The 22,684-nt window shown below is 53.7% G+C and overlaps 1 protein-coding gene across 5 annotated transcripts; it reads left to right on the plus strand.

The window, feature by feature from the left end:
- Window positions 1-3,949: 3,949 nt before the first annotated feature.
- On the plus strand, window positions 3,950-22,325 carry LAT2 (linker for activation of T cells family member 2). Of its 5 annotated transcripts, none has more exons than XM_054210131.1 (13): window positions 3,950-4,061; window positions 9,276-9,381; window positions 10,033-10,072; window positions 12,055-12,098; window positions 13,004-13,058; window positions 13,711-13,754; window positions 14,738-14,776; window positions 15,333-15,363; window positions 15,501-15,556; window positions 17,316-17,381; window positions 18,210-18,278; window positions 19,144-19,216; window positions 21,495-22,325. In XM_054210131.1, the coding sequence occupies exons 2-13, from the start codon at window positions 9,294-9,296 to the stop codon at window positions 21,511-21,513; spliced, it is 624 nt and encodes a 207-aa protein (XP_054066106.1). In that variant the 5' UTR covers window positions 3,950-4,061; window positions 9,276-9,293; the 3' UTR covers window positions 21,514-22,325. The 5 variants fall into 5 exon arrangements, with proteins under 5 accessions (XP_054066106.1, XP_054066108.1, XP_054066110.1 ...); XM_054210133.1 differs by having other exon boundaries at window positions 18,216-18,278; XM_054210132.1 differs by having other exon boundaries at window positions 3,970-4,056.
- The last annotated feature ends 359 nt before the right edge of the window (window positions 22,326-22,684 follow it).

Raw genomic sequence — 22,684 nt, forward strand, 5'->3', positions numbered from 1 at the left:
GATGTGCTGGCACGACTAAAAGAGTGCCCACGGTTGACCTCGTGTTGCTGAAGTTGTGCCGGGTGTCCCAGGGCTGGTTATGACAGCGGTTGTGGCCGAGACTCGCCGTCCCAGGGCAGTGCGGGATGATGCTGTCGCTGTTATTAGGTCTAAGGTCACGTTCCTCGTCCTACTGTAGCTGTTCGGGTGACTAAATCTAAAGCATTTTATGGTTCCTTTTCCACAGCAGCAGCGACGCTGTTACATGATGTTGTCTGCTCCACGGCAGGTTCATCTCGACATCAGCTTCCCCCATTTCTGTGCCCTTCCCAGCAAAGTGCGTCCAAGGGCTTTAAGGACATTCAGCGCGTTACAGAGGCAACCTGCTTACCTGTAAGCTCACAAATCCCTGTGTAAAGCTCTAGAGTATCCCAGGGTTGATGTTTTCGGTATGTTACTGCCAGGAACGCTGCCACCACCTTTCACCACCTCTGAAATTAAGCTAGTTTCAGCTAGGTTAATGTTCAGCACGGTAGGGATTTGCTTCCTACATTGAGATTGTTTTGTTCGTGTCACCGTGCTCCCAAGATCTGCCTCTTCCTTTTAAATAAACCAAAAAATCACGAAGTACCTCTATAAACCCCTGCAAAATCTGTACTGTAACGAATCTGTATAATTTGTATTGCTGTATAAAACCAAAATCAAATAAAAGCGTTCAAACCTTCTAGGTTCTTGTGTTCCAATTCAAGAATTATTGTGTCTACGAGGATGAACTAAGCAGGTTAGGAATGGGAAGCGGCTTTACAGCGCCGTAGGGATGTGCAGGGTTAGCCTTTGCAAACTTTACCAGCCCAAATTTTTTGTAGAGCGCCCAGAAATCCTGGCTGCGAGCTGCCTTTCCGCGGGGAGGTAGCGGCAGGTCGCTGCGGCCGCGCGGGGGGTGTCAGCGGGGCGAGGTGGGGTTTGCAGTGGGGCGTGCAGCTGGGGCAGGGGAGGAGGTGGCACTTCCCCTTCAGCGGGGACACGCTCACGCGGCCGCAGCCGAGAGGAGAGCCGTTTCTCGGTCTATACAAAACCGCGCGTGCAGCACCGTAGCGGGTCAGAATGTTGCCTCCGAGATGCGGCTTTCATTAAAGCTGCCGTGAAAATTTGGCAGAGCAAATAATTAGCGGTTGGGCTGAGGTGTGTGCTTATCCTGGTCCCAGAGCAAGGGGGATTTGAAGGCTGGTCTCCTGCAGAGCAGGCAAGGCTTGACTCCCAAAGCTCCTGAGCTATGGCAGAAAGAGCCCATTGGAGCTCGGAAACCATTCTTCAAAATGTTCAGTACTGGGTCTGTTTCTTTAGAACGGTCAGGTGTAGCTGATACACTGGTCGCTAATTGTCCTTTCACTGAGAATTTCTGATGTGCGTTAGTCACAGCACCTGGTGGTAGCAGAAGCAGCTGGTCTCTGAGCAGACCCCACCTGTATCGGAAGGGATGTAAAGGGGTCCCCGGGGCGTTGTGTCTCCCAGCCCCAGCAGGTGAGCTGGGCAGGGGGGGAGCTGGTGTCACAACATCCGCGGGCCTGAAGGGAGCCTTCCACAGCCGGTTGGCTACGTATCAAAAGGTGAAAAGAGAAAAAAAGAGGGTTTGGTTAGCTGTTAAAACTGACTGAGGGAGTAAATGCTGTGTGGTTGGGGGGGTGGAACAAAGCCAAGCTGAAATGGGTAAGCTTTGAAATGGACGTGGAAAGGTGAAAATGTAATGTGGCGTTTTATATAAGTTATTGCAGTAGATAAAAGTGTGATGCTTCTCTGTCTTTGACCTTTTATCTGGCCAGAAATGGTTTCTAGCAGTAGGTCTGGGTGAGGCATGGGGGTCACAGTGGGGAGAGGGTGGACAAAGCCTGGTGTGAGGAGCTGGGTTTGGTGTCTGGGGGGGTTACTGCCTGTGCAGAGGGAGGGGTCCGTCTGGCCTCGCGCAGAGCAGAGCTCATGGCTGCGTTGGTAGGTGCTCGGAGTGAGGGCTCTCATCCAAACCTCTACGTCCAGCCCTTCTCCTGAGGGATCCGAAGGAGGGAGGTGGTGTCTGTACCCCTGTCTGTGTTACTGCGGTAGTTACCTTCTCATCAAAGTTAGAAATTGGGGTGGTTGATCTCTCTAGAGGACTGATGTCTTGCAAGGACATGGCTCTGCCCAAGAGCTGCTGTAGCACTCGGGGGTGACCCCAGTGCTGCTCCCTGGGCACGGCAGGAGCCTCCACTGCTCTAGAGCAGCCGCGCAGTCACCTGCCGCCGTCCAGGAGGCCACGGGGCGACAGACAGGAGGTGCCTCCGCTGCAGCCCCTGCCAACCGTGGTAACGTCCGTGCCGCGGCACTGAGTCATCTCTGAAGCTGTGAGACCCACCAGGGAACCTGTAGGCAAATGCGTGGTGTCCTTTTAGCAGCGGCTGTTCCTAGTGAAAGAGATTTCTGATGTGAAAGAAACCGTAATCGTCTCCAGCGTATATTGACAGCATCAGTTGTGCTGTAAAGAACTCTTTTGTAAAACTTCTGTTATCAGCTTGTGTTTAAATTCACAAAAAACCTGCTAGAAAGCCCCTAATAAACTACTTCCTAGCTAAGACCTCTGCTAGAAATGCTGATTTTGTAGCAACTGTTTCAGCAGTCAGAAAAGCGTTTTGCGCTCTGTAGCGTTCCGCACAGAGAGGCCAGCCAGAAACTGTGCAAGCGATTCAAAGCTGGGTGTCTCTCTTCTGGTCTTTGGTTCAGATTATATCTGCTGATCTCAAGATAGGCTTCTGTACCCAGATTTCCTGTGGGAACGGCTCCGAGAGGTGCAGGCGAGCAATTATTTTTGCATCTCAGGTTAGAACTGGGAGAGAGAAAGTCTAGATGTGTTTGCCCGTACGGTGGTTAACTACCTTATCGAAGCAAAGTTTCCTCTGAGAGCTTTGTCGCAAAGTCCCCATCCCGGAGTTGCAACAGCTGTAAACAGTTGGCTGTTTTATTATTTTTGTAATAAGAAGAGTCGCCTTCTGTCGTGGAGAGAGATGGACGTAGATGACTGGTTGTGGCGGCTTGAGAGTGCCCTAATTTAAATATAAAAAAAATTCCCCTTTAGGGAATAATTTACATGGCCGTATGTGAGAGAGGTGTTATAGAGCCTTGGTGGGAGGCAGCATGAAACGTTGTTTAGTTTGCGGCAGCAAAGCGTGTGCCCGGCTGGCTGTCGCACTCCGGTAGCTACAACCGTACCGGGCTGCTGTGCGTGCCCGCTGGCCTTCCTGGTCCTGCGGCAGGACACGAATTCCATGTGCTGCAACAGAGCTCGAAGCCGGGGATAAACTCCCAGTAATTCATAAACCCTCCTTATCTAGTCAAGCACCAAAAACATCAACGAGCTACTAAGTTTTATAATTTTTTTTGTAAAGACTTAAGTGAAATTATGCCTGATGTCCGCAAACTGCGACCGCTGAAGCATGAGAAATAGTTTTATTCTTACAGAAATAGCTTTATTCTTACAGCTCTGGACAAGAGCTGCAGGTTTGGCTGTTAGCAATGGTGACCTCAGGCTCTTTGCTGCCTTTTTGAGGCTTGACATCATCTTTTTTGAAAAAAACCCAAACCAACACAAACGAAAAAACCAAAACAACCCGAACTAAGAGAGGACTTGCTATTTGCATTATCTGCTATGAGTTTTGCCAGTGTGTGGTGTTAAATCCTGTGAAGGCCCTTTGCTAAAAGGAAACCTGAACTTTCTGGGGGCCCCGTCTGAACCTTGAAGCAAGGGCTGCTCCGGGAGGGAGTGTGGTGGCCTGCGCGGTCCCTCGCTGCCCCAGCATCTTCCTCTCCCCGCGGCAGAGGAACCCGGAGGCTGCGGGGCTGGGTCCGTGCGAGCAGCGTGGCGGGTCCCCCTCGTGAGGCAGCGGGGCGCTGACCGGCCGGGCGGCGGATGTTGGGGTTAGTGATTCAGATGATGACAGGAAACCAGAAACTGGCTGACGGGCCCCGGAGGAACCGGCTCCAGCGCCGGTGGCTGCGGCCGCGAGAGGCAGGAGGAGATGGGACGGACGGGGGAGAGCGGCTGAGGCTGCGGTGAGGTGGGAGAGGGAGAGGGAGGGAGGGATGGGGACGGAAAGGTGCCCGGGGCTCCTCTGAAGGCTTTGGGGCAGGTGGGGTGTCCCACTGATTTCGGCGGGCTCAGAGATCCGAGGTTAGATCTCGGTGACCCTTTTCAGGAGGGTTCAAGGTCATCCCTGCAAAACCCCTCTGAAAAGCAACACGGGAGGTTGCTCCTCGCCGCTGCTCACGGCCATCACCTGACGAGCTCCGAGGTATGAAAATTCCCAAATATCCCGTCTCAGCAGCACTTGCCCCCCTCGGGACCCAAGGGCAGAGTCTGTCCCGTACAGCCCGGATGGCCCGTTTTACAATACCGCTCTTTACATCTCCCCACCCCACCTGCTGATGGCGGCATGGCTTTTTTTTAAATTACATTATTTCTGCATTCACATCTACAAAAAAAATTCTGGAAGGTTCAGGCTGAGCTGAGCTGAGCTGCCCTCATCCCAAATCCGTCCATTCGGTCCCGCTTCATCCCAAATCCGTTCGGTCCCGCTTCTGGCTCCTGCCTGTAGCTTCTGGGAGTGCTGCAGCCCATGCTGTTTCCCCCTCCAAAGGCCAGTCTGACGAAATAGCTGACTTTAACTACACTTTTGGGATTTTCCATTGGTTTCAGGGCTGACTGGCATCGTGTATATGAATATATTTATTTTACTGCGTACAAGTGCTTGCGGTTACCACTCCTAGGTAGAAAAGTGCTTTGTCTTTGCATCGGTTTTCTCTTGTGATCAATGTTCGGTGTAATATGGGCCATGAGGTAGACGCTTTAGCAAAACAGGGTAATTATGGGATAATCTGGTGCGACATTGGCTCGTTTTCGTTGCTTTGGAGTAATAGGAACACTTGGTTACATACGTGCGCGTTGCCTCTATCTGCAGTTCCGAATGTGGCGTCCCCCTGGACTCCTCGGCGCCGGCGAAGGATGGGGCATGTCTTTGCTGCTGCCTGAGACAGGGGAGATTAAGGACAAATATAAGATGTTTCCGTGAATTACCTCCCTATGCTGCCATGCTTGTTGTGATTTTTGACCTGAAGGTTTGGGTTTTTTTAAGGCATTTTACAAAATGAATAATTTATCTTGAGGTTGATTTATCAATTCCAATTTTCCCTCTTGTCCCGTGTTCTACCAAAATGCATCTGCTGCTCCCCTGGCATGAAACAGAGCACGAATAGCTGTCCCAAACCACGCTGCATCTATGCTGTAGCGGCTTTCCTCAGAAAAGTTACACCGGCATAAAATCTGGTGGGAAATGGGATGTGCAGACCTCTGGGAAGGAGCTTTTCGGGAGGCTCAGCGCTGGTTCTTGAAGTGGTTCCAACCGCAGGAGCTTCCTTGGTCTGAGACTTGAATTTCTGAAGCGACGGGACTTTCTGCGGCAATCTGTGCAACGTAGACAAACAGAAAGTAGTGTTTCTTTTCTTAGAAATGTTAGAGACGTCGAGTCAGGCTGAATATTGCATCTGTTCAACAAGGCCCTGTGCTAAATTTCATATGGCGAGGTTTTTAAATAAACTCTCCACTTTATATTTCATGCCGGTGACTCACTCAATCAGTCTGAACCAGTCCTTAATTTATTGCAAACTGGTGCAGACCACAAAACCCTCCGGAGGGGAGAGAAAACTGGTTTGTATTTGCCTTTTGGGCATTTTTTTTAATTCATAGGTTGAATACATGACATAAACCTGCGATTTCGGTCTTTATCTTGCAGCGTGAACTTGGGCGGGGGGGGGGGGGGGCGGGGGCTTGACAGAGGTAAAAGGACTTCAGAAATGGTCTGCCAGAAAACCAGCCGCTTTCGCTGATGCCACATCAACGCGTTCCTCATTCGCCTGGTTTTTCAGCAAAAAGTTTAAGTATGTTTTAAGTACTCTTAAAGGGTTCTTAAGGCAGCTTTCTGCCTCTTCCGCTGCTGTTGGAAAGTTCTTCCAGACTTTCCATCCATTAGGGATTTTATTTCTAGCCTGTGCGTGGCCAGCTTGTACTGTTCATTTTTATGCCAGTGTTGTATTATTTAAATTTAATTTTTCTCGCTTTGGTGTTTCTCTTGGACAGATAGACAGTGAATGGCCAGGTACTCTCGCTCTCAGCTTTAGGAGACCTAAAAGCGAGAGACTTTTCAGTCTCCCCTGGTAAAACAACCTCTCGTCCCTTGGCTGTGTACACTGAGCCCCATTACTGGGTTTAATCCTTAATTTAGGACTAGAAACCTTCCGCACAGCCGCTGGGCTGATGCGACCCAGCATGTACGGAGCAAATGATCTTTTGCAAGTCCATTAATTCTTCCCATTTAAAAAAAAAAAAACACCCTTGTTTCTTTCACTGCTAAAAATACCCGAGGCCATGAAAAGCGCAGCCCCACTGGGGCCGTGGAGCTTCCCCCTGGCAGGAGAGGGGCCGCGCTGCCGCCATCGCCGCTCCCTCCCGCCGCCGGCGTCTCGCTGCCCTCGGAATCGCTCGTTCGGGATTCTCTCCTGGGGGATTTCGCGGAGCCATGGTGCCGGGGCTGCGGGAGGCACATGCTGCGGCCGAGTCGGCTTCCTCCTGCAAGGAGGAACTTCTGTCTGCACGAAAAGGGGGGAAAAAAACCTATATATATAAACACATAAAAAAGGGGAACAGAGAAGTGTATAAAGAGAAGAGGGCATTTTGCCACTCTCTGAATTTTACTCCTGAGGAACTGGAACCAGATGGGAACCTGTTTTTTCCCCGTGTTTGAATTCAGCATCCCGAAAGCGGGGCTGAGCAGCGGGTTATTTGCTCTGTGTGTCCTTCGTGTACGCCACGGGCTCATCACAGCCCTCGGTGGCTCCAGCCTATTTATCCTCCTCGCCATCTCCCCAGGGCGGAGAACAGGGAAAGCACGTTCAGCCTTCCAGATATTTTATTTATATCCCGCCAGCTGTGAGTAAGTGCCTCCAGCCTTCTGCTTGCCATGCATCTGTTCATCCCCTTCCTCCGCCAGCTCCTTACGAGAGGAGGTTTTGTACCAAAAGGGGATTTCCAGGGAGCTGGGTGTGTGGTGAACACAAACGATGCCCCCCGGGCTGCTGTTGTGACTCGGTGTGTCCGGGGGATGCTGGGGACACCGAGATGGGGATGGGACGTGCGGTGCCCAGCTCACAGCCCCTGCGAATAACAGCCCTTGGGGTGGCTGGTGCGCAAGGGGCTCGGGAGCAGCCCGGGTGTGCTGCGTTGCTGCCGAAATAAAGCCGGGTCTAGAAGGGAGACAGCGGTCGGTCTGTCCTACAAAGGCACAAACTAGGTCAGTGCTGTCAGGTGCCTTCAGCTCTGCCCTGCCTTTACTTAAAAGAAAAAAAAAAAAAGGGGGGGGGGCAAGGGGGATTAAAAAAAAAAAAAAAAGAAAGAAAAAAAAAGGGGGGGGGGGGAAATAAAGAGGAGAAACCCCGCCACACACATCCCCCGAAAAAACCCAATAACCGAAAAACCCCACAAACCAGCGATGTTACAGCCCTTTGTATACTGAATTTCGGTCACCAGCTTTGGGCCAGCTTCCCTTAGCTGCCCCTTGCCGATGCTTTAGGGATGATCCACAGCTCATGGTTTCCAGGGGGGATGGTGAGATGCCACATGTGAGATGCGAGAAACCACATGGTTTTGACCAGGCTCCGTCCCCGACCTGCCGGCTGGGGACGCTGGTCGCGGGGTGCTGGTCCTGCCCCTCCGGGGTGGATCCCTGGGGGTCTGGGCATGTCGTTAACCTAAAACGACTCATCCCAGGGAAGGGCCCCCGGGGGGTCTGCAAAGAGCAGATCCACCGTGGAGCGAGTGCGGAGCTGCCGTGTCCCTGGGAGCCCAGGCAGCCTCGAAGGGGGTAGAAATAACCCCGGTTTGCCCACCAGCAGAGACGTCTCGAAGCCAAGCCGACATCCTGCCGGCTGTAGGGCCCCTTTTGGGGGGCAAGAGCATGTTTGGGCGCCGCCGAGAGGATGCTGGCACCAAACCCCGGGCAGCCCATCCCGTCCGGCCATCGCAGTGGACACTGGTGTAGCGCTGGGACTCCAGTGCCAAACCGGACCCAAACCTCCCGCCGGCATCTTTGGCCACACGGGCGCGAGGGTGTTTGCTTGGCACCGAGAGGTTCAGCTGCTGCAGCGAGACCTTCAGGTTTTCTCCCGTGTGAGCAGGGTGTTGGGGCAGCTCCCACTTTGGGGCAGGGAAATGTTATTGATTCCGCTTTACACAAGCGGAGGCAGAAGGTGCCGAGCAGGGCAGAATCAGGCTGCTGTTCTCTATCATGTTATTGATATTTGTTTAAAGATTTCTAATTATTTTAGTTACTAATGTTATAGACATATAATTCACTTTTCACGCACAGTGGCTGTAGCAATACAGTACGGTCATGAATCGTAATAAGGGAGATTCAGGTTAGGCGGCAGGAAAGCTTCCTGCCAGGCAGAGCAGCGACGTACTGGCCTTTGGCAAGTTGAAGCATCTCCATCCCTCGGGGCCAAAGAAGTTTATGCAAAACAAAAATAAATTAAAATAATCCGTAAATAAAGAAAATCTGGCCCTGGGCAATAGGAATGAGCTAACAATCTTTCCCAGTCCCAGCAGGCAGCTTTCCGTGATATTTATAGGATGTTTTATATTTTAAAGGAAGAAAGTGAAGCCAAATCATGCCGATTATTACAAAATGTTAGCTGCTGTTTGAGGAAGAGCCTGTCGTGGAAAGGAGGGGAAGAGCTGGTGTCTGAGCCAGCCCAACGCAGGAAAAAGTGTGTGGAATTTAACATTTAAAGTGATTCTGCACTGTAGGGAAGTAGCCGAAGTGCCTCGTACAAAGGTCTTGAATATTTCAAAGTGCCTGCCTTCTTGCCCTCTCTTCTGAATATTAAAAAATAATATCTGTTACGATGTTTGACGATGGCAATGTGGTTTACGGGGTTGGGAGTGAGTAAATCCAGGTGGTTTTTTTCCTCCTTGTGCCGAGGGAAACCCCGTGAGCCTCCTCTCCCTCCCGCGGCGACGCGGAGGGTGGGCCCTGGGGTGGGCGCCGGGGTCTGCTCGGGTCCTCCTGGGCTGGGAGCGCGTCCGCAGCCCTGCGACCCCCCAGTCTCTTCGGCACCCTCAGCAAACCCCAGCTCTCTGGGGGTGCCGGCGCCCCGCGGGGCGGGTGCTCAGCCTGCCCGTGCCCCCGCGCTCAGGGGCTCCCCTCGCCGCTGTGTTTCAGGCTGGACGCAGCCGGGCCATGGCGCAGCTGGAGCTGCTGTGGGCGGCCGCCGCGCTGATGCTGCTCGGGGCCGCCATCAGCCTCTGCGTCAAGTGCCAGCTCTCCGGTAAGGTCCTTCCCGGGCTGGGCTGGGCTGGGTGGGTCGCACCGGGCAGACCCTTTCCTCCTGGGGTGTCCCCTCCGGCGGGTTTGGTCCTGCTCGGCCACGGGGAGCTTTGCCCTGGCGGGGGTGCTCCCAGCAGGTTGAGCCGGGAAGGGTCTCTGCTGGGTGGCCAGGGAGCGGCTGGGGGGAAGGACCCCCGACCCTGCAGAACCCCTTCCCTGGGGTGCTTCCCAGCCCCGTGGGCTGTAGGCCCTTCTCCATGGGCACCGTGGTGGGTGGCTTTGGGATGCTCCACCCGGGAGGAGCATCTCTGCATGCACAGACCCTGCAGAGGCACGGGAGGAGAGCCTGGGGGATGTATTCATGTTACGTTAAATACAGAGGGAATGGGGCGAGCACCCACCCCAGTGGGGCTTCGAGCCCACCTCTGAGCGCTGGGTGGGTTTTGGGGACAGGAATGGCTTGCTTGCTTTGTGGTGGCTAACACAATTACTACACTTTAGACATGGTTTAAAAAAATAAAACCCTATCGCGACTGCTGCTCGCTGCCTCCACTGTCCTCTGGTGCTCCCAGTTGAAGAAGTTTTGTGACTGTGTTTTATTAACTCCCAAATCATCCTTTTCTGAGAGCTCTTTTTCCCCCTTGTCTTCCAGCTTCCAAGCGAGAGAAGCAGCCGAGTGAGCGGAGGAGCCCGTAAGTTGCCTTTCACAATCGCGTTTCTCCCCCAAACAGCTCGCCCAGGGTGAGACCCTGGCCGGAGCCAGACCCACTCCGTCCCCCACAGCTGAAATCTGGGTTTTTGTAAAATAAAATAATCCCAGAATGGGGCGTGCAGGGTGGTGTGCCCCTGCCCAGTGCACTGCTGAAAGGGTTAATGCCTTTACAATGAATAATCCAAAATGAAACTGAAGCTTTGACTGTGATGCCTGTGAGTCATTAAGTAGTTGGGGGGAAAAAAAACTCTGGGAGAATTGGAAGGGCAAGTCCTTATCCCGTCCCGTGGTGCCCCGAGATGGGGTGGAGAGGTTGGGAACTTCATACAGGAGCCCCTGCCCTTGGCTGGTGCTTGGGACCCTGTGCCGGAGCCAGCACCGACCACGGCACAGGCAGCGAAGGAAACGCACCGTACACACACGCACACCCCCTACTTCCTTCAGCAACAGACAAACCACAGCTAAATTATATTAAAAAAAAAAAAAAAGCTGGCTTGTAACCTTTGATATAGGGGCAAACGTGGTACAAAGGTGCTCTGCGAAGGCCTGCGTGGGGTCGGGGTTTTCCTCCTGCCCCGCTTGCCCGGCGCCGGGGAAGGGCTTTGGTGTGGGCCACGGGAGCCCCATGGACAAGGAGCCCGGGCTCCGGCCCCCGCAGGCTCGCGCCGAATCATCCCCACTTCTTTAAATTTATACCTGGGTCGGGCAGTTTGACTTCAGACTTGTGGTATTGTGTGCTCTTTTTTGAGATCTGTTTTGGGTTAGTTTGGGCTTTTTGTGAACAAAGTGGTTTAACTCTGTATATTTGCAGACTTTGCAGTGAGGTCCTTTGCCTGACGCCTCGTCTCCTAGCCAGCCCTTTGCTGTGAATACTGGCTTGGGATGGGGGGTGACACGAGTGAAAAGTCGGGGGGGGGAAAGGGACACTTTTGGTGTCCCAAAATCAGAGTTAATTAGTGCCTGTATGCACCGGCAGTGGAAGAGCCATTGAATCCTGTCATGCTCTGAAGAGCAGCTCCCCTGTTAACTAAAAAGTAAAGAGGTTATTGGGCACGTGTGTTATTTTTAGCATTGATCACGTACGTTATTTTTTTCAGTTTGATGTTAAGGGATGTTGGGGGGGCAGGGACAGCAATGGAGGCGAAGCAGTGGGGTTTGAAGCCATTTCATGGGTGAACACACAGTTTTTTGTGGGTGAAAATGCTCTCCTGGCCTTAACCGTTGCATCACTAGAGCACGAGTCTGGTGAGGAGCGGCTGAGGGCGCTGGGGGTGTTCAGCCTGGAGAAGAGGAGGCTGAGGGGAGACCTTCTCGCTCTCTACAGCTCCCTGAAAGGAGGGGGCAGCCAGGGGGGTCGGTCTCTTCTCCCAGGGAACAGGCCATGGGACAAGAGGAAACGGCCTCGAGTTGCGCCAGGGGAGGTTTAGGATGGATATTAGCAGAAATTTCTTCCCCGAAAGGGTTGTCAAGCATCGGAACAGACTGCCCAGGGCAGTGGTGGAGTCGCCATCCCCGGGGTATTCAAAAGCCGGGCAGACATGGTGCTGAGGGACGTGGGTCAGTGGTCACTTGGCCGTGCTGGGTTGATGGTTGGACTCGATGATCTTAAAGGTCCCTTCCAACCGTAACACTTCTATGATTCTATAACTTGTCAGAGTAGGAATTATCCTAGATGATGTTTTCCTCATCCCTGGGTCCTTCCCTGAGCTGATGTCGGCTGCTCTGCCAGTGGTCCATAAGCACATCGTGACTTTAAAGAGTCAAAGAGGCATCCGTGAAACTGGTCCCAGCTCGTGTGGGTCCTGCGTGACGCGCAGAGCGAGGCACCTCGGCATTCCACCAAGCCCAGCGTGGGGGCTGTGCTCTCCCCCCTCTGCCCACCGAACAGGGCGGTCTCTGGCATCTGTTTTCCCTGGCATAGACCCCAAAATCCAGCTGAGGTTGTACTTCTATTTTTTCCAGGCTCGAAAGCCAGCAGAGGTTTGAGGTGATTCGATCCCATTCCAGTGAGTATGAACATTTCACGGGGCTCCTGCGTTGCGGGGTGGGGGACGTGCATGCACAGAATGGGGTGAAAGGAAAAGTAAAAGGGTCACCTGGAAGCCAGGCTGTGAAATTGTATTAGACTGCCACCGTAGTTGGTGGCACCAACTTAGTTATAAAGCCACCTTAAATGCTTCTAGCAATGCAAATTCTGAGCTCTAGGAAAAAATCTCCCTTTGCATTGAAAATAAATCACCGAAGCAATGTCACTGAAATGCAACCCCACATGAGCTTGGGCTCTTCAAACTCCGCTCGCCCTGTGAAAACAACGGTGTGGGTGAACCCGAATCGATAGGAGTGACTCATTTATCATCGCCCTCTTGCTGCTTCCTGCGGCAAGTTGGGTTAGGCGCTGACCTTTTGATATTTATCCTGAAACAAGCTGCTGACGGGGTCTGTATTAAATGTCACCGTCTGCAGACGGGCTCTGCGGGGCCGCTCCTCTCCCTGGGGCCGGTCTCAGCCCCACAAACCCCCCTACGAGCCTTTGCTTCAGCCCAACCTGACCAAAGCCGACGACCTTACCGGGGCATCTCGCGGTGTGAAGGGAAGGGTGCTGGGCGTGGGAAAGGCTCCCGAATCAAGCGGGTTTGGGGGAGAATAGGAAATAAAGCAGCGACTGGGGTTGTAGCTTCCTCCGCTGTGTGTTTGCTCGCTCTGTGGTCTGCACAGACACCAGCTTTTCCTCTTATTTGTTTCCCATTTTGGCCACTTATGTACTTTTGAGGAATGATTTGGAAGCTGTTTAGGGATGCATTAGAAAAATGCTTGCCAGTACCTGGGAATCCTCTCTGGTGGATGCTCTGTGCTCGTTGAAATATCTGCTGCTGCCGTAATCATTAACATCTCATTTTGTTCTTGGTGCTAGCTGCAACCCGAAGGCTGGATCAAATTAAGGAAACTGCGAACTTATCAATAGCAAGGTAGGTAAGAAAAACCCTGTCAAAACCTAGCTGTAGAGCCAAGGTTGGATGGAGTCACCCAACATACGTGAACGTTTGGGATGGGGTTCTGGACCCTATAGATGTGGCTTGGGGTATGCTTAGAATCACACAATAGTTTGGGTCAGACGGGACCTCTAAAGGTCATCTAGTCCAACCCCCCTGCGATGAGCAGGGACATCTTCAACTAGATCAGGTTGCTTAATTTCTGCATGGTCAATACTGGCTTTAGACTACTTCTGGATTTTCTTCAGTCTGACTGCATTCTACTGGCAAGCGTTTAAATTGAGCCCAAGGACGTGAGCCGTGGCTGTCCATAATAGGTACGTCATGAAAAAGAAATGGCCATTCGTTGTTTATAAGCAGTTTGACACGAGGAATCCCCTTTTCTCCATCACCAAAACACCCCAGAACTACACAGCCACATTAACCCTGCAGCAATATTCAGGCATAGCTATTCCCATTTTGGGATTTGACCCCAAACCCTTAATTTCCCATTGCTTGATGTGTTTCCTGTGTAAACTCACGGGGAGGTTTCAAGCATGGTCCTTCTGGCTTAGTCATTGCTGTGATTTGTAACCACTGGTAGGGTTTGCTCAGACCTGGCCTTTTAGCTCCCTTTTCTCTCTTTCAGGAAAACCACCGAGGAGCTCGGTGCCTCCCGCCACGCTGGATACGGTGAGCATCTCCCCCAGCATGGGCACCAGTTCACTGCTCGCTCCATCCTCGCAGCCACGGGGCAAGCACCTACCACAAAATTCATAAATGGGGGTGTTGCAAATCCCGACTTGTTTGTGTAGGTGCCGGCTGGGAGCTCCTGCGGGTTTTGGGAAGACAGCCCTCGAGAGGCTGGTTACTCACTGCTGGGACCCCAGGCAGGGCAGGGTGGGGGGTTATCCTGGAAACTGGCTGGGTGATGATAAAGTTAACTGCTGTCATTAGCGCCTACCCACGACGCTTGTGGCTGGTCTGCACAGTGACACTTCATCATAAAATCATGGAATGGTTGGGGTTGGAAGGGACCTTGAAGCCTACCCAGTGCCACCCCCTGCCCTGGGCAGGGACACCTCCCACCAGCCCAGGTTGCTCCAAGCCCCGTCCAACCTGGCCTTGAACCCCTCCAGGGATGGGGCAGCCACAGCTTCTCTGGGCAACCTGGGCCAAGGGCTCACCTTCCTTTAGGGACTGGAAGGGGCTGGAAGGTCTCCGCGGAGCCTTCTCTTCTCCAGGCTGAACCCCCCAGCTCTCTCAGCCTGTCCCCACAGCAGAGGGGCTCCAGCCCTCCCAGCGTCTCCGGGGCCTCCTCTGGCCCCGCTCCGACAGCTCCGTGTCCTGCTGTTGGTGCCCCAGCGCTGGAGGCAGTGCTCCGGGTGGAGTACTTAATATTCTTGGGAACTGGCCTGGGTCTGAGGTTAAAATCCAGTGCTCAGGCTGCCATGGCTGACCAGTCCTGGTTAGAGCCACGGGGCCAGATTATTTAAAATATCATCCCTGGCTGTCCCAGGGGTGCCCCGGGGTGTCTGACCTTGCAGCCATGTCCCCTGGCAAAGAGCTGAGCAGGGCAGAGCTGCTGATGCCAAAACAGTCAGTGGCTCCATCATCGGACGGCCCCCACGGCTCACCCTGGGCCCGAGCGTAACGTGCCCCTCTGCTTTCCCCAGGGAGCAGGACCGAGCCCAGGTACCAGAATTTCCTGACAGGTAAACGCGGGGGCCGCACGCCGGGGGTGTGGGGAGGGATGGCTGCGGGGGCGATGGGAGGTTACCGGGGATGGGAGACAAGACTGCAGCTGGTGGAGCTCCGGCTTGGTTAATTTAGCGATTGCTTTATCAGACGTGCGCTGACCTGATTAAGGGCCCGAGCGGAGGGGGACAGGATGCTCGTGAGCCCCCGGCTCCCTGCCGGGGCAGCGCGAGCCAGCGCTCGCCCTAAGAGGATTATTGGCGTGTGGCGCTGTGCTCTCCTCTCCCAAACGCGGGAGGATATTCCCGATCTCCCTGCCAGCTGGCAGGATCTGTCCATGAGAAGTGGTGAGCCCCGGCTTTCTCAGGGCCGGGGGTGGATGGGGGCTGCCTCCCCCGGCTCCAGCCTCCCGGCTCTGCTCGTGGGGTGGCTCCGGGGCCGTGCCAGGGCTTTCTGGCTGCTGGGGACATCTGCTGTAGCCACGCTGGGGGAATTTCTCCGGCTGTGCTTTGGGGTGGTGGTTTGAGTTTACGATGGCATGGCGAGCTGACGGCAAACCCTTTGTGCTTGCAGAGGACTGCCTGCGAGGGGACGCTGCCTACGTGTAAGTAGCTGGTTGGCGCCCACCGGCGCAACCGAGCAGAGCCGTACTGGTCCCAGTGCGGTCCTGGCTCTTTGTAGCTCAGTCTGGGAAGCCCATGGGCTGCCAGGAGGAGCTAATGGTGGCTCCTCTTCTCGCAGGGAGCCCATATCTCTGGATTACCACAACTGTGTCAGGTTCTTCACACCACCCAACGGTAAGGTCTCCACGCGAGCAAGACGGGCTTCTTCTCCAGCTGCCAGCCCGGCTGTCCCGTGGCTCCAGGGAGCCCACCAGGCTTTCCTTGCCTAGGTCTGTGTGTCAAGGGATGCCCAAGCCCCGATCAGTCCATCCCTTGGCTATAATCAGGACAGCCCAAACTCATCCACGGCTCCGATTGCACAAAACACTTTGTTCTTACTTTGTTTCATCTCTGTGCAGCAGCGAATTATCCATAGCTTGGGTAATGAGGGCATTTTCCTGCTTGTAGCCCATCTGGTTGGGGCGAGTGGAGGTTGCAGCCCCTCAGGGTCCTGCCCAGATGTGCGGGAAAGGGCACGTCCTTGTCCAGAAGCCTTTTAACAGAGGGACACCTTCAAATATTTTGTGTGCTTTGTTTACAGCCTAGCGAATGAAGGTGGATGAAATACACCGCTCCATTCAAATGCATCTTTTTGAGGCAAATATTGCATCTATGAAACGTTTTTACTCCCCTGGGTACTCAGCATTTTTCTGTGCTGACTCACACATCAATCTATTTTTATCTAAAATGAATTTCAAAATGTGAATCCTATTTTTTTTTTTTTTTATTTAAAGAGACTGGGGGGAGGAAAAAAAAATTAAAAAAAAAAGCGAAGACATATCTTGTTTGCCAAAAAAATCGACCTTATTTAAAAAAAAAAAAAAAGCGGGGGTGAGGGAAGAAAGAGAAACCTGAATGTATTAACATGAATTTGTTTTTTTTTTTTATCCCTTATTAGTTTTAGTGCTTTCCCGTGGCTGAGGGCTGCCTAGAGGCCGTGTCAGCGTGTAGCTGTTGCGGAGCTGCTCCGGGTGGCTGGCAGGGCTCCTGCCCTCCCCTCCCGCCCCGGGTCTGGGCAGCGCAGCCCTGGCCCCCGGGGGCTGAGATCAGTGGATGTGCTGGGCTTGGTGCCTCTCCCCTTCGCCGAGGCTCTGGAGAAGCGCTGGCGACGCGGGGTGGGCAGCAGCTTGCGCGCTCCGCCAGCTTTTCCAGCTGAGGGGCCGTGAGCGCAGCGGCTGCCGGGTGTCGGGTGCTGGCAGCGGCAGGTTCTGAGGTTAGCAGTACAGGGCCTCGCGTGACTCAGCTGCTCGACGGCCCGTCCGCAGAGCTGAAATAACCAGCAACAGAACAAAGAGCTTGGGTTTTCTTCATTCTCTTAAGCAGATTTTGGTTCTAGATGCTAATAGATTTGTGTACTGGGCTTGGGCAGATGTTGTGCTGGGACTGGGGCTCAGTTCCTTCCCAGAAACTGGGCATAAGCCCAAGAAGACACTGCAGCCACAGCTTAATGCGCGCTGGGAAGGACAACCCGCTCCCGACTGCTGCCGTGAGCTGGCGGCTGGGCATTTGCCTCTTGCCAGAGCCGGACCCCCCGTTCACCTGAGGGGCTGCTGCAGGGCGAGTAATCATGCTTACTGGCTTTTATTCCTATTCGTAAGAAAAGTCACGGTCCCCTTGGCTCTTCACCCTCGGGTAGCTCCGTGGGTGGTGCCGTGGCTGGAGAGGCTCGGCCAACGCTCCATGGCGTCGGTGACGGCACTCCCGTGGGGCAGCGACAGCCCCGTTCGACTGCGCTGGGGATGCCCCATCCCTGGGTCAGCACAGGCAGTCACTGAAAATAACGATTTTTTTAGGTCATGTGCATTTTTTTGTGGGAAGCAGGTGCTGAGGGATCTTCCCAGGTCACCTATGGTCCCTTAAGCCCTTTTCCCCCCCTCTTTCTTCTCTCTGCCAGAGAAAGAGGAGGATTCCCATTCCTATCAAAACGTCATCATTGGAGTGTCTCACGGCTCTGATCCGGGTAGGTGTGTTGCTCTCGTGGTCCGTGCGTGTCGCACAAACGTACCTGGAAGCGCAGAGAGGGACGGTGACCCGCTCAGCCGAGGGAAACCCCCCTCCTGCGCAGGCTCAGCTCTTCCCATCAGCTCCGTGCCGGCGGAGCGGGGTGCAGGGGCTGCCGCAGGCACAGAGGAGACGTGGAGCATCTCCCCTTTCTGCAGGACAATGCGTGCAGTGGTACCTCACTGGCTGAGAGCTCACCTCCCAGCTGATCCCTTTGACTGGGAGATCCTTGCAGCAATTCAGGACCTTTGGGGTCTGCACTGCTTCTCTAGGTCTTTCAGTCTTGTTACAGCCAAGATTGACTGTGGTTCGAGCCCCCAGCAGGGGTTCCTCACCCCATCCAGCCCAAGCAGGCTGCAGGCAGTGAGCTGCTGGAGGATGGTGTTGGGCCACAGTGTCTGCTTAAGGGCCTCCAGCTCCTGTCCTGGGATGTTGCAATCCAAATAGGAAGTCAAGCTGGTTTCCTTCAGAGAATTAACACAAGGCTCTCGGCACTGCTAGAGCCTGCCCTGCTCCTGCCCGGCTTTGTATGGAGCGGTTGGAGGAGGCAGGAGCAGCGGGGACCAGTCTGGTCCCTGTCGGTGCCCGCAGACATCCAGGCGCGTGGTCAGGGCTGGAAAAGCCATGCGACAGCGTCAGCAGACCCGGGGCAGGAGGGCAGCCACCCGGCTGGAAACTCAGCCACGTGCATGGGGTGGCCGGGGAGCGGTGGTGGGAGGGGGGTTTCACAAAGGTCCGGTTTTAGTCCATTTGCTGTTCCGCATCATCCTGTCTGAACTCTTCTTAGTCACAGATGACGCTGTAGACTACGAGAACAGCCCGGCGATACACACATGGAAACTCTATCAAGCAGAAGGTATGTTCTCAGCAGTTGTTTATATTTAGGGATGGGGCTCGTGGGCAGGGCGCCCTTCACGCTAGACCAGTATAGACCATGCTCAGGGCAACGGAGCCATCGCCCCTGTCTTGAGTTATTTTTTCCCCCCAGTCATCCCTGATAAACATCTAAGGCGATGTGCAAAATGCTACAGACACTTGTAATTGAACGCTGCTCTGATGGGACGTGGTGTTTCTAGTACTTGAAAGGCCACCACATCGGTGGCTGTGCCTGAACCCTGACCACGGGACGCTACAGGAGGATGGGGCTCTTCATGTCTTAGATCCTCGTACGTTTTGAAGTTGCCCCGGTGCAAGCTCGGCCTTGTAATCCCCTCCCGACAAAGAACCGCGCGGTATATCCAGTGGGTCAGCCGGCGGCTCTCCTGCAGTGATCGGGGCTGCGTATTTCTTAAGCTAACCTTTAAGCAGGAGTTTAATGTAACGTGTGGCTTCCTGTGCAGCGTGGGGGGTAGTCTGGCCTGGGAGATAGTGGTGAATGTATACATATATATTTAAGAGCTTTCCGTCTCTGGTGTGAAAGCTGCCTAAGCAAACTGATTCTTGTTATCCTGTTTGCGCACTCTCTAGATTAAATCTAAGTCTGTCTTTTTTGGCTCTGAAAAGCCATCCACACTCGCTGCTCGCAGAGTGTTTGCAAATTTGCTGTGCCCACTTTGAAGCCCCTTCAAGGAGACCTTGACGCTGTGCTCTGAGGTTTCTTACCCCAAAAACGTGTCGGCACCGAAGGCTAAATATCGGCAGGATGCACAGTGTGTCTGTGGCGCGTACGTGTTTTTAGATCAAGCCGCTTGCTCATCAGTGCTTCCCGTCCTCACGCACAGCTCTGCAGATGGAAAGCCCGGACGATGAGCCAGACTATGTCAACACGGCCCCTGCCCCGCTGTCAAAGCAAAGGTAAAGAGAGAGCAAAGGGTAGATGGGTTTATTTAGGGGTGGGAGGATTGTGTTTATGCCAAGGAGAGCTTGGCAGGAGCTTTTCCCCTGGCACCAGCCGGAGCAGGGGCAGCCTGTCCCGTGCCGTGGCTCTGGCTGATGCCAAGCTGACAACACTGACCATGGAGACAAATTTGTCAAAGCCCACGTCCCAGCGCCGCCATCCTCCAACAGGAACTCAAAACCACTTCAGAGCGGCTTCAGTCGGTGCTGCTGCGTGCTGCAGCCGGGAGCCCCCAAATCCCCCAGTCTGTGCAGCCCGGAGGCCGAGCGGTGTCAGCCCTGCCTGCTCTGCTGCCATCCCGTAGCCTGCCCCGCTACTGGCAGCAACCCGATGCTGGTGATACAGAATTACTCAAGGTAAAAACCGCCTGCGGAGAGCTGCAGGAAAACTGCATGACACTGAATCAGTGGGTGATACAATGCAGTGTCGGTAAATGCATGGTAATTAACGTATGGAAGAAAAGCAGCCCCAGCTACACCAAACGCAGCAACAGGTTCTGCATTAGCTGCTACGGCTCAAAACGGGCTCTCGGAGGCTTTGCAGAGAGCTTGCAGCAAATGCTGGCTGAGTTCTCGGCAGATGTGGATCACTGAGAAAGGGAAAGAGGAAAGTAAATCACTGCTGTGCTAATGGATAGATCTGTGGTCTCTCTACACGCCGGTGAGAGCTTGTAGTGCTGGTCAGCCTGCTCCAGACTGGACTGGGGCTCCAGCTGGGAGAGGCACTGGGACCAGTATCGCTTTCCTTGTCGGGTTTTTACTCTCAGAGCCTCCGCAGAGACCCAGCGGGATTGTCCTTATGCCACAGGCTGGCAGCTCCAGTTACAGGGGTTTATATTCCCCAGACTGTGCGCACCACTGGCAGGCAGTCCCAAAAACTGGGTATTTCTGAAGCGGTGCATAAGACTCGTCCCCACCATGCAAAGCACAGTCACCCTCTTCTCCACGTTGCAGCGTTCGCTTTGAACTTCAGCAGCCCGTCCCGGCAGCGTTCGCTCTGACTCACAAAGCCTGTGCTGGCGGGGAAGCCGCTCCAGAGGCGGGTTGTGCTTTTTGGTCAAGGATTCAGTGTGTGGCACTGGTGGCATGCAGGTCGCTTCCCGACAGCACACGCAGGTGGTCCAGCTGGCAGCAAATACAGCTCAGTCTGGTGAGCATCTCCCCTGCCCTCGGACACCCAACATCCACCCCCAGCCTCTGCCGGGAGCGGTACCTCGCTGCCAGGCATCTCCCTGTGCCTGAGCTGGAGCAACCCAAGAGAATAGCCTGAAAACGGGCTGTTTCAGACGGGGTCGCGGAGAAACTTGCGTTTTTGCAGAGAAACTTGCTTCTCTTCGGAAGGTGTTTATGGAGTAGCCAGGCATTGTGTTGGCTAAGCAGCTGGAGGGAAGGAAGCCAGGCTATCCATGAAAAAATGAAAAGTGTCATAATGGTAACTTTTATAAGGAATTCTGCACTTATTCCTCTTCCACAGAGAAATTTTGAGGAGGAGGGGATTACATTTCTGCATTAGTCACGGCGTGGCCTGCTTTTTGCTCTGATAGTGACACCGGGCACACCAGACTGCCCTGTTTGCCGTTTGTAACGGGGAGGGTGCCCACGGCCTTCGGAGCTGGGACAGGAACAATCAGGGCCCAGAAATGCCCAAAACGTTTAGCAAAGCTGCTGTAATGACCGCACCTCATTTGGGGGAGAGCAGTGATCAAAGCAGCATAGGGGCTACCATAAATCCAGCCTCAGCGATAAATGATGCTGGGAGGGTCAGAGGGAGGAATAGCTGTCCTGCGAAGCACTGGTGATACAGATTTTCTGGGAAAACCTCCATTGGCAAGCCCCAGCAAAATGCCATCATGGCTGTATGTATAAATAGCCGCCGGCAGCTCTGCAAGTCAACTAAAATTGCCAACGCGCTTTTTGCCATTGTAACGATGCCTCTGTTACAGCCTTTTCTAGCAGAGTAACGCTACAAAATCCCTGTGTCCAGCCAACAAATGCCAGCACAAGTTCTGCACCAAGGGAGGGTGAATGTGGGCTCCTGGCACCTCTGAGCCCTCTGCTCTGCTCAGGGATCGCCGTCCGGGAGCACGGCGGGGGCTTCTGCTTGGACATGGACATTTTGTAGTGTACCTCGCTACTTGTCCCTGGAATGAAAACGTAACAGGCAGCAGAGCTGAGAAGTTGAAAGCAGGGATGAAAAGTCGGTGGACTGACTATTTTTTTCCCCTCTTATTTCAAGTATTCTGCATAAAGTGTGAAGAAGTGCCGTGCCGAGCTGTAAGAGCGCACCCAGCGAGCAGGCACGCAGGGAGAGGGGGCGCTTCGATCCCCCCGTGAGATCTCTTCTCCAAATGGTGCCTAAGACCACGTAGAAGGGGTGCTGCTGAAAGGAAGAAACGCTCTGCTTGAAGTCCCACCAAAGTCCAACTGCAAACCCGGCACTGGAGAAAGCGCTCTGCCCGGCAGTGACCAGGGGCAAGCCGAAAGCTCGTTACCCCATCTCACTTCCCTCCACATCTGCTGGAGGGAGGGTGGCCGGTCTGTGCAATGTTTTCTCCTGTCAAGCACGAAATGAATCTTTAAATTGCTGAGCAGTAATGCAGCCAGCTACTTCATTTGTCAGGGTGACTCGTGCATGATGGTATTAAGACATAAGGATTATGTTATGTATCTCATGCTCTTCGACAGAAGCAGTTTCCTACAAGAGAGGAACTGGGAAGGCAGAGGTTGCTTTTACAGCAGCAGCGGTTCTCTGGAACTAAATGAGATACCAACCTGTTCACAAACGCTGAAGACTAAAGAGGATTAAATCCGCACCTTATCCACAGCTTGTAATTCACAATATCTGTCTATCGCGGTTTTCCTTGGGTTTCGGTATCCATTTTGTAACGATACAAAGACCCCGCAGCAACTGAGAAGGTCCGAGCCAGAGCCGCCAGCCTCCTTGGAAACTGCTCCAGTCTTTCAGCATTGCCGCAGGGAACACCAGCCCTGAAACGTAACCCTTGTCTCTTGAGCCCTGATGCACAGATGTGGCACCGCTGTACCACTTATTTATTAAAGTTGAAAAGCCTCCCAAGAAAATACGTGGTTTTCTTACAGCTTGCTATGATGCAGATGTTGTCTGCATGGTTGGGTGAGGCAGAGAAGGGAGCGAGGGAGGTGACACGGAGTGGTGCGCGGGATCTGATGGGGAGAAAATCAGGCTCTCTAAAGCCTTCTTCCTTAAAATTGGTTCAGAAAAACTGTTTTTCAAGAAGGGATGCAGCCCACAGCCGTGTCGCTGGGATGGGGAGGAGTGAGCAGAGGACTGGAGCTAAGGGCGAGCCAGCCCCGGAGCGGGAGGAGGGGATGGCAGATGCTTCCTCCTGCAAATGGCTTGGCTGTATCTTTAGCAGAATTGCTGAGACCAAGGGTGGCCACCGTTCG

Source organism: Rissa tridactyla, chromosome 7 (genome assembly GCF_028500815.1).
Source record: "Rissa tridactyla isolate bRisTri1 chromosome 7, bRisTri1.patW.cur.20221130, whole genome shotgun sequence".
Taxonomy (NCBI): Eukaryota; Metazoa; Chordata; class Aves; order Charadriiformes; family Laridae; genus Rissa; species Rissa tridactyla.

Coding starts and splice junctions, on each gene's coding strand:
- LAT2 (XM_054210131.1), top strand. CDS start 9,294: ATGGCGCAGCTGGAGCTGCTGTGGGCGGCCGCCGCGCTGATGCTGCTC. Junction 9,382..10,032: donor CGTCAAGTGCCAGCTCTCCG/GTAAGGTCCTTC, acceptor CTTGTCTTCCAG/CTTCCAAGCGAGAGAAGCAG. Junction 14,777..15,332: donor GTACCAGAATTTCCTGACAG/GTAAACGCGGGG, acceptor TTGTGCTTGCAG/AGGACTGCCTGCGAGGGGAC.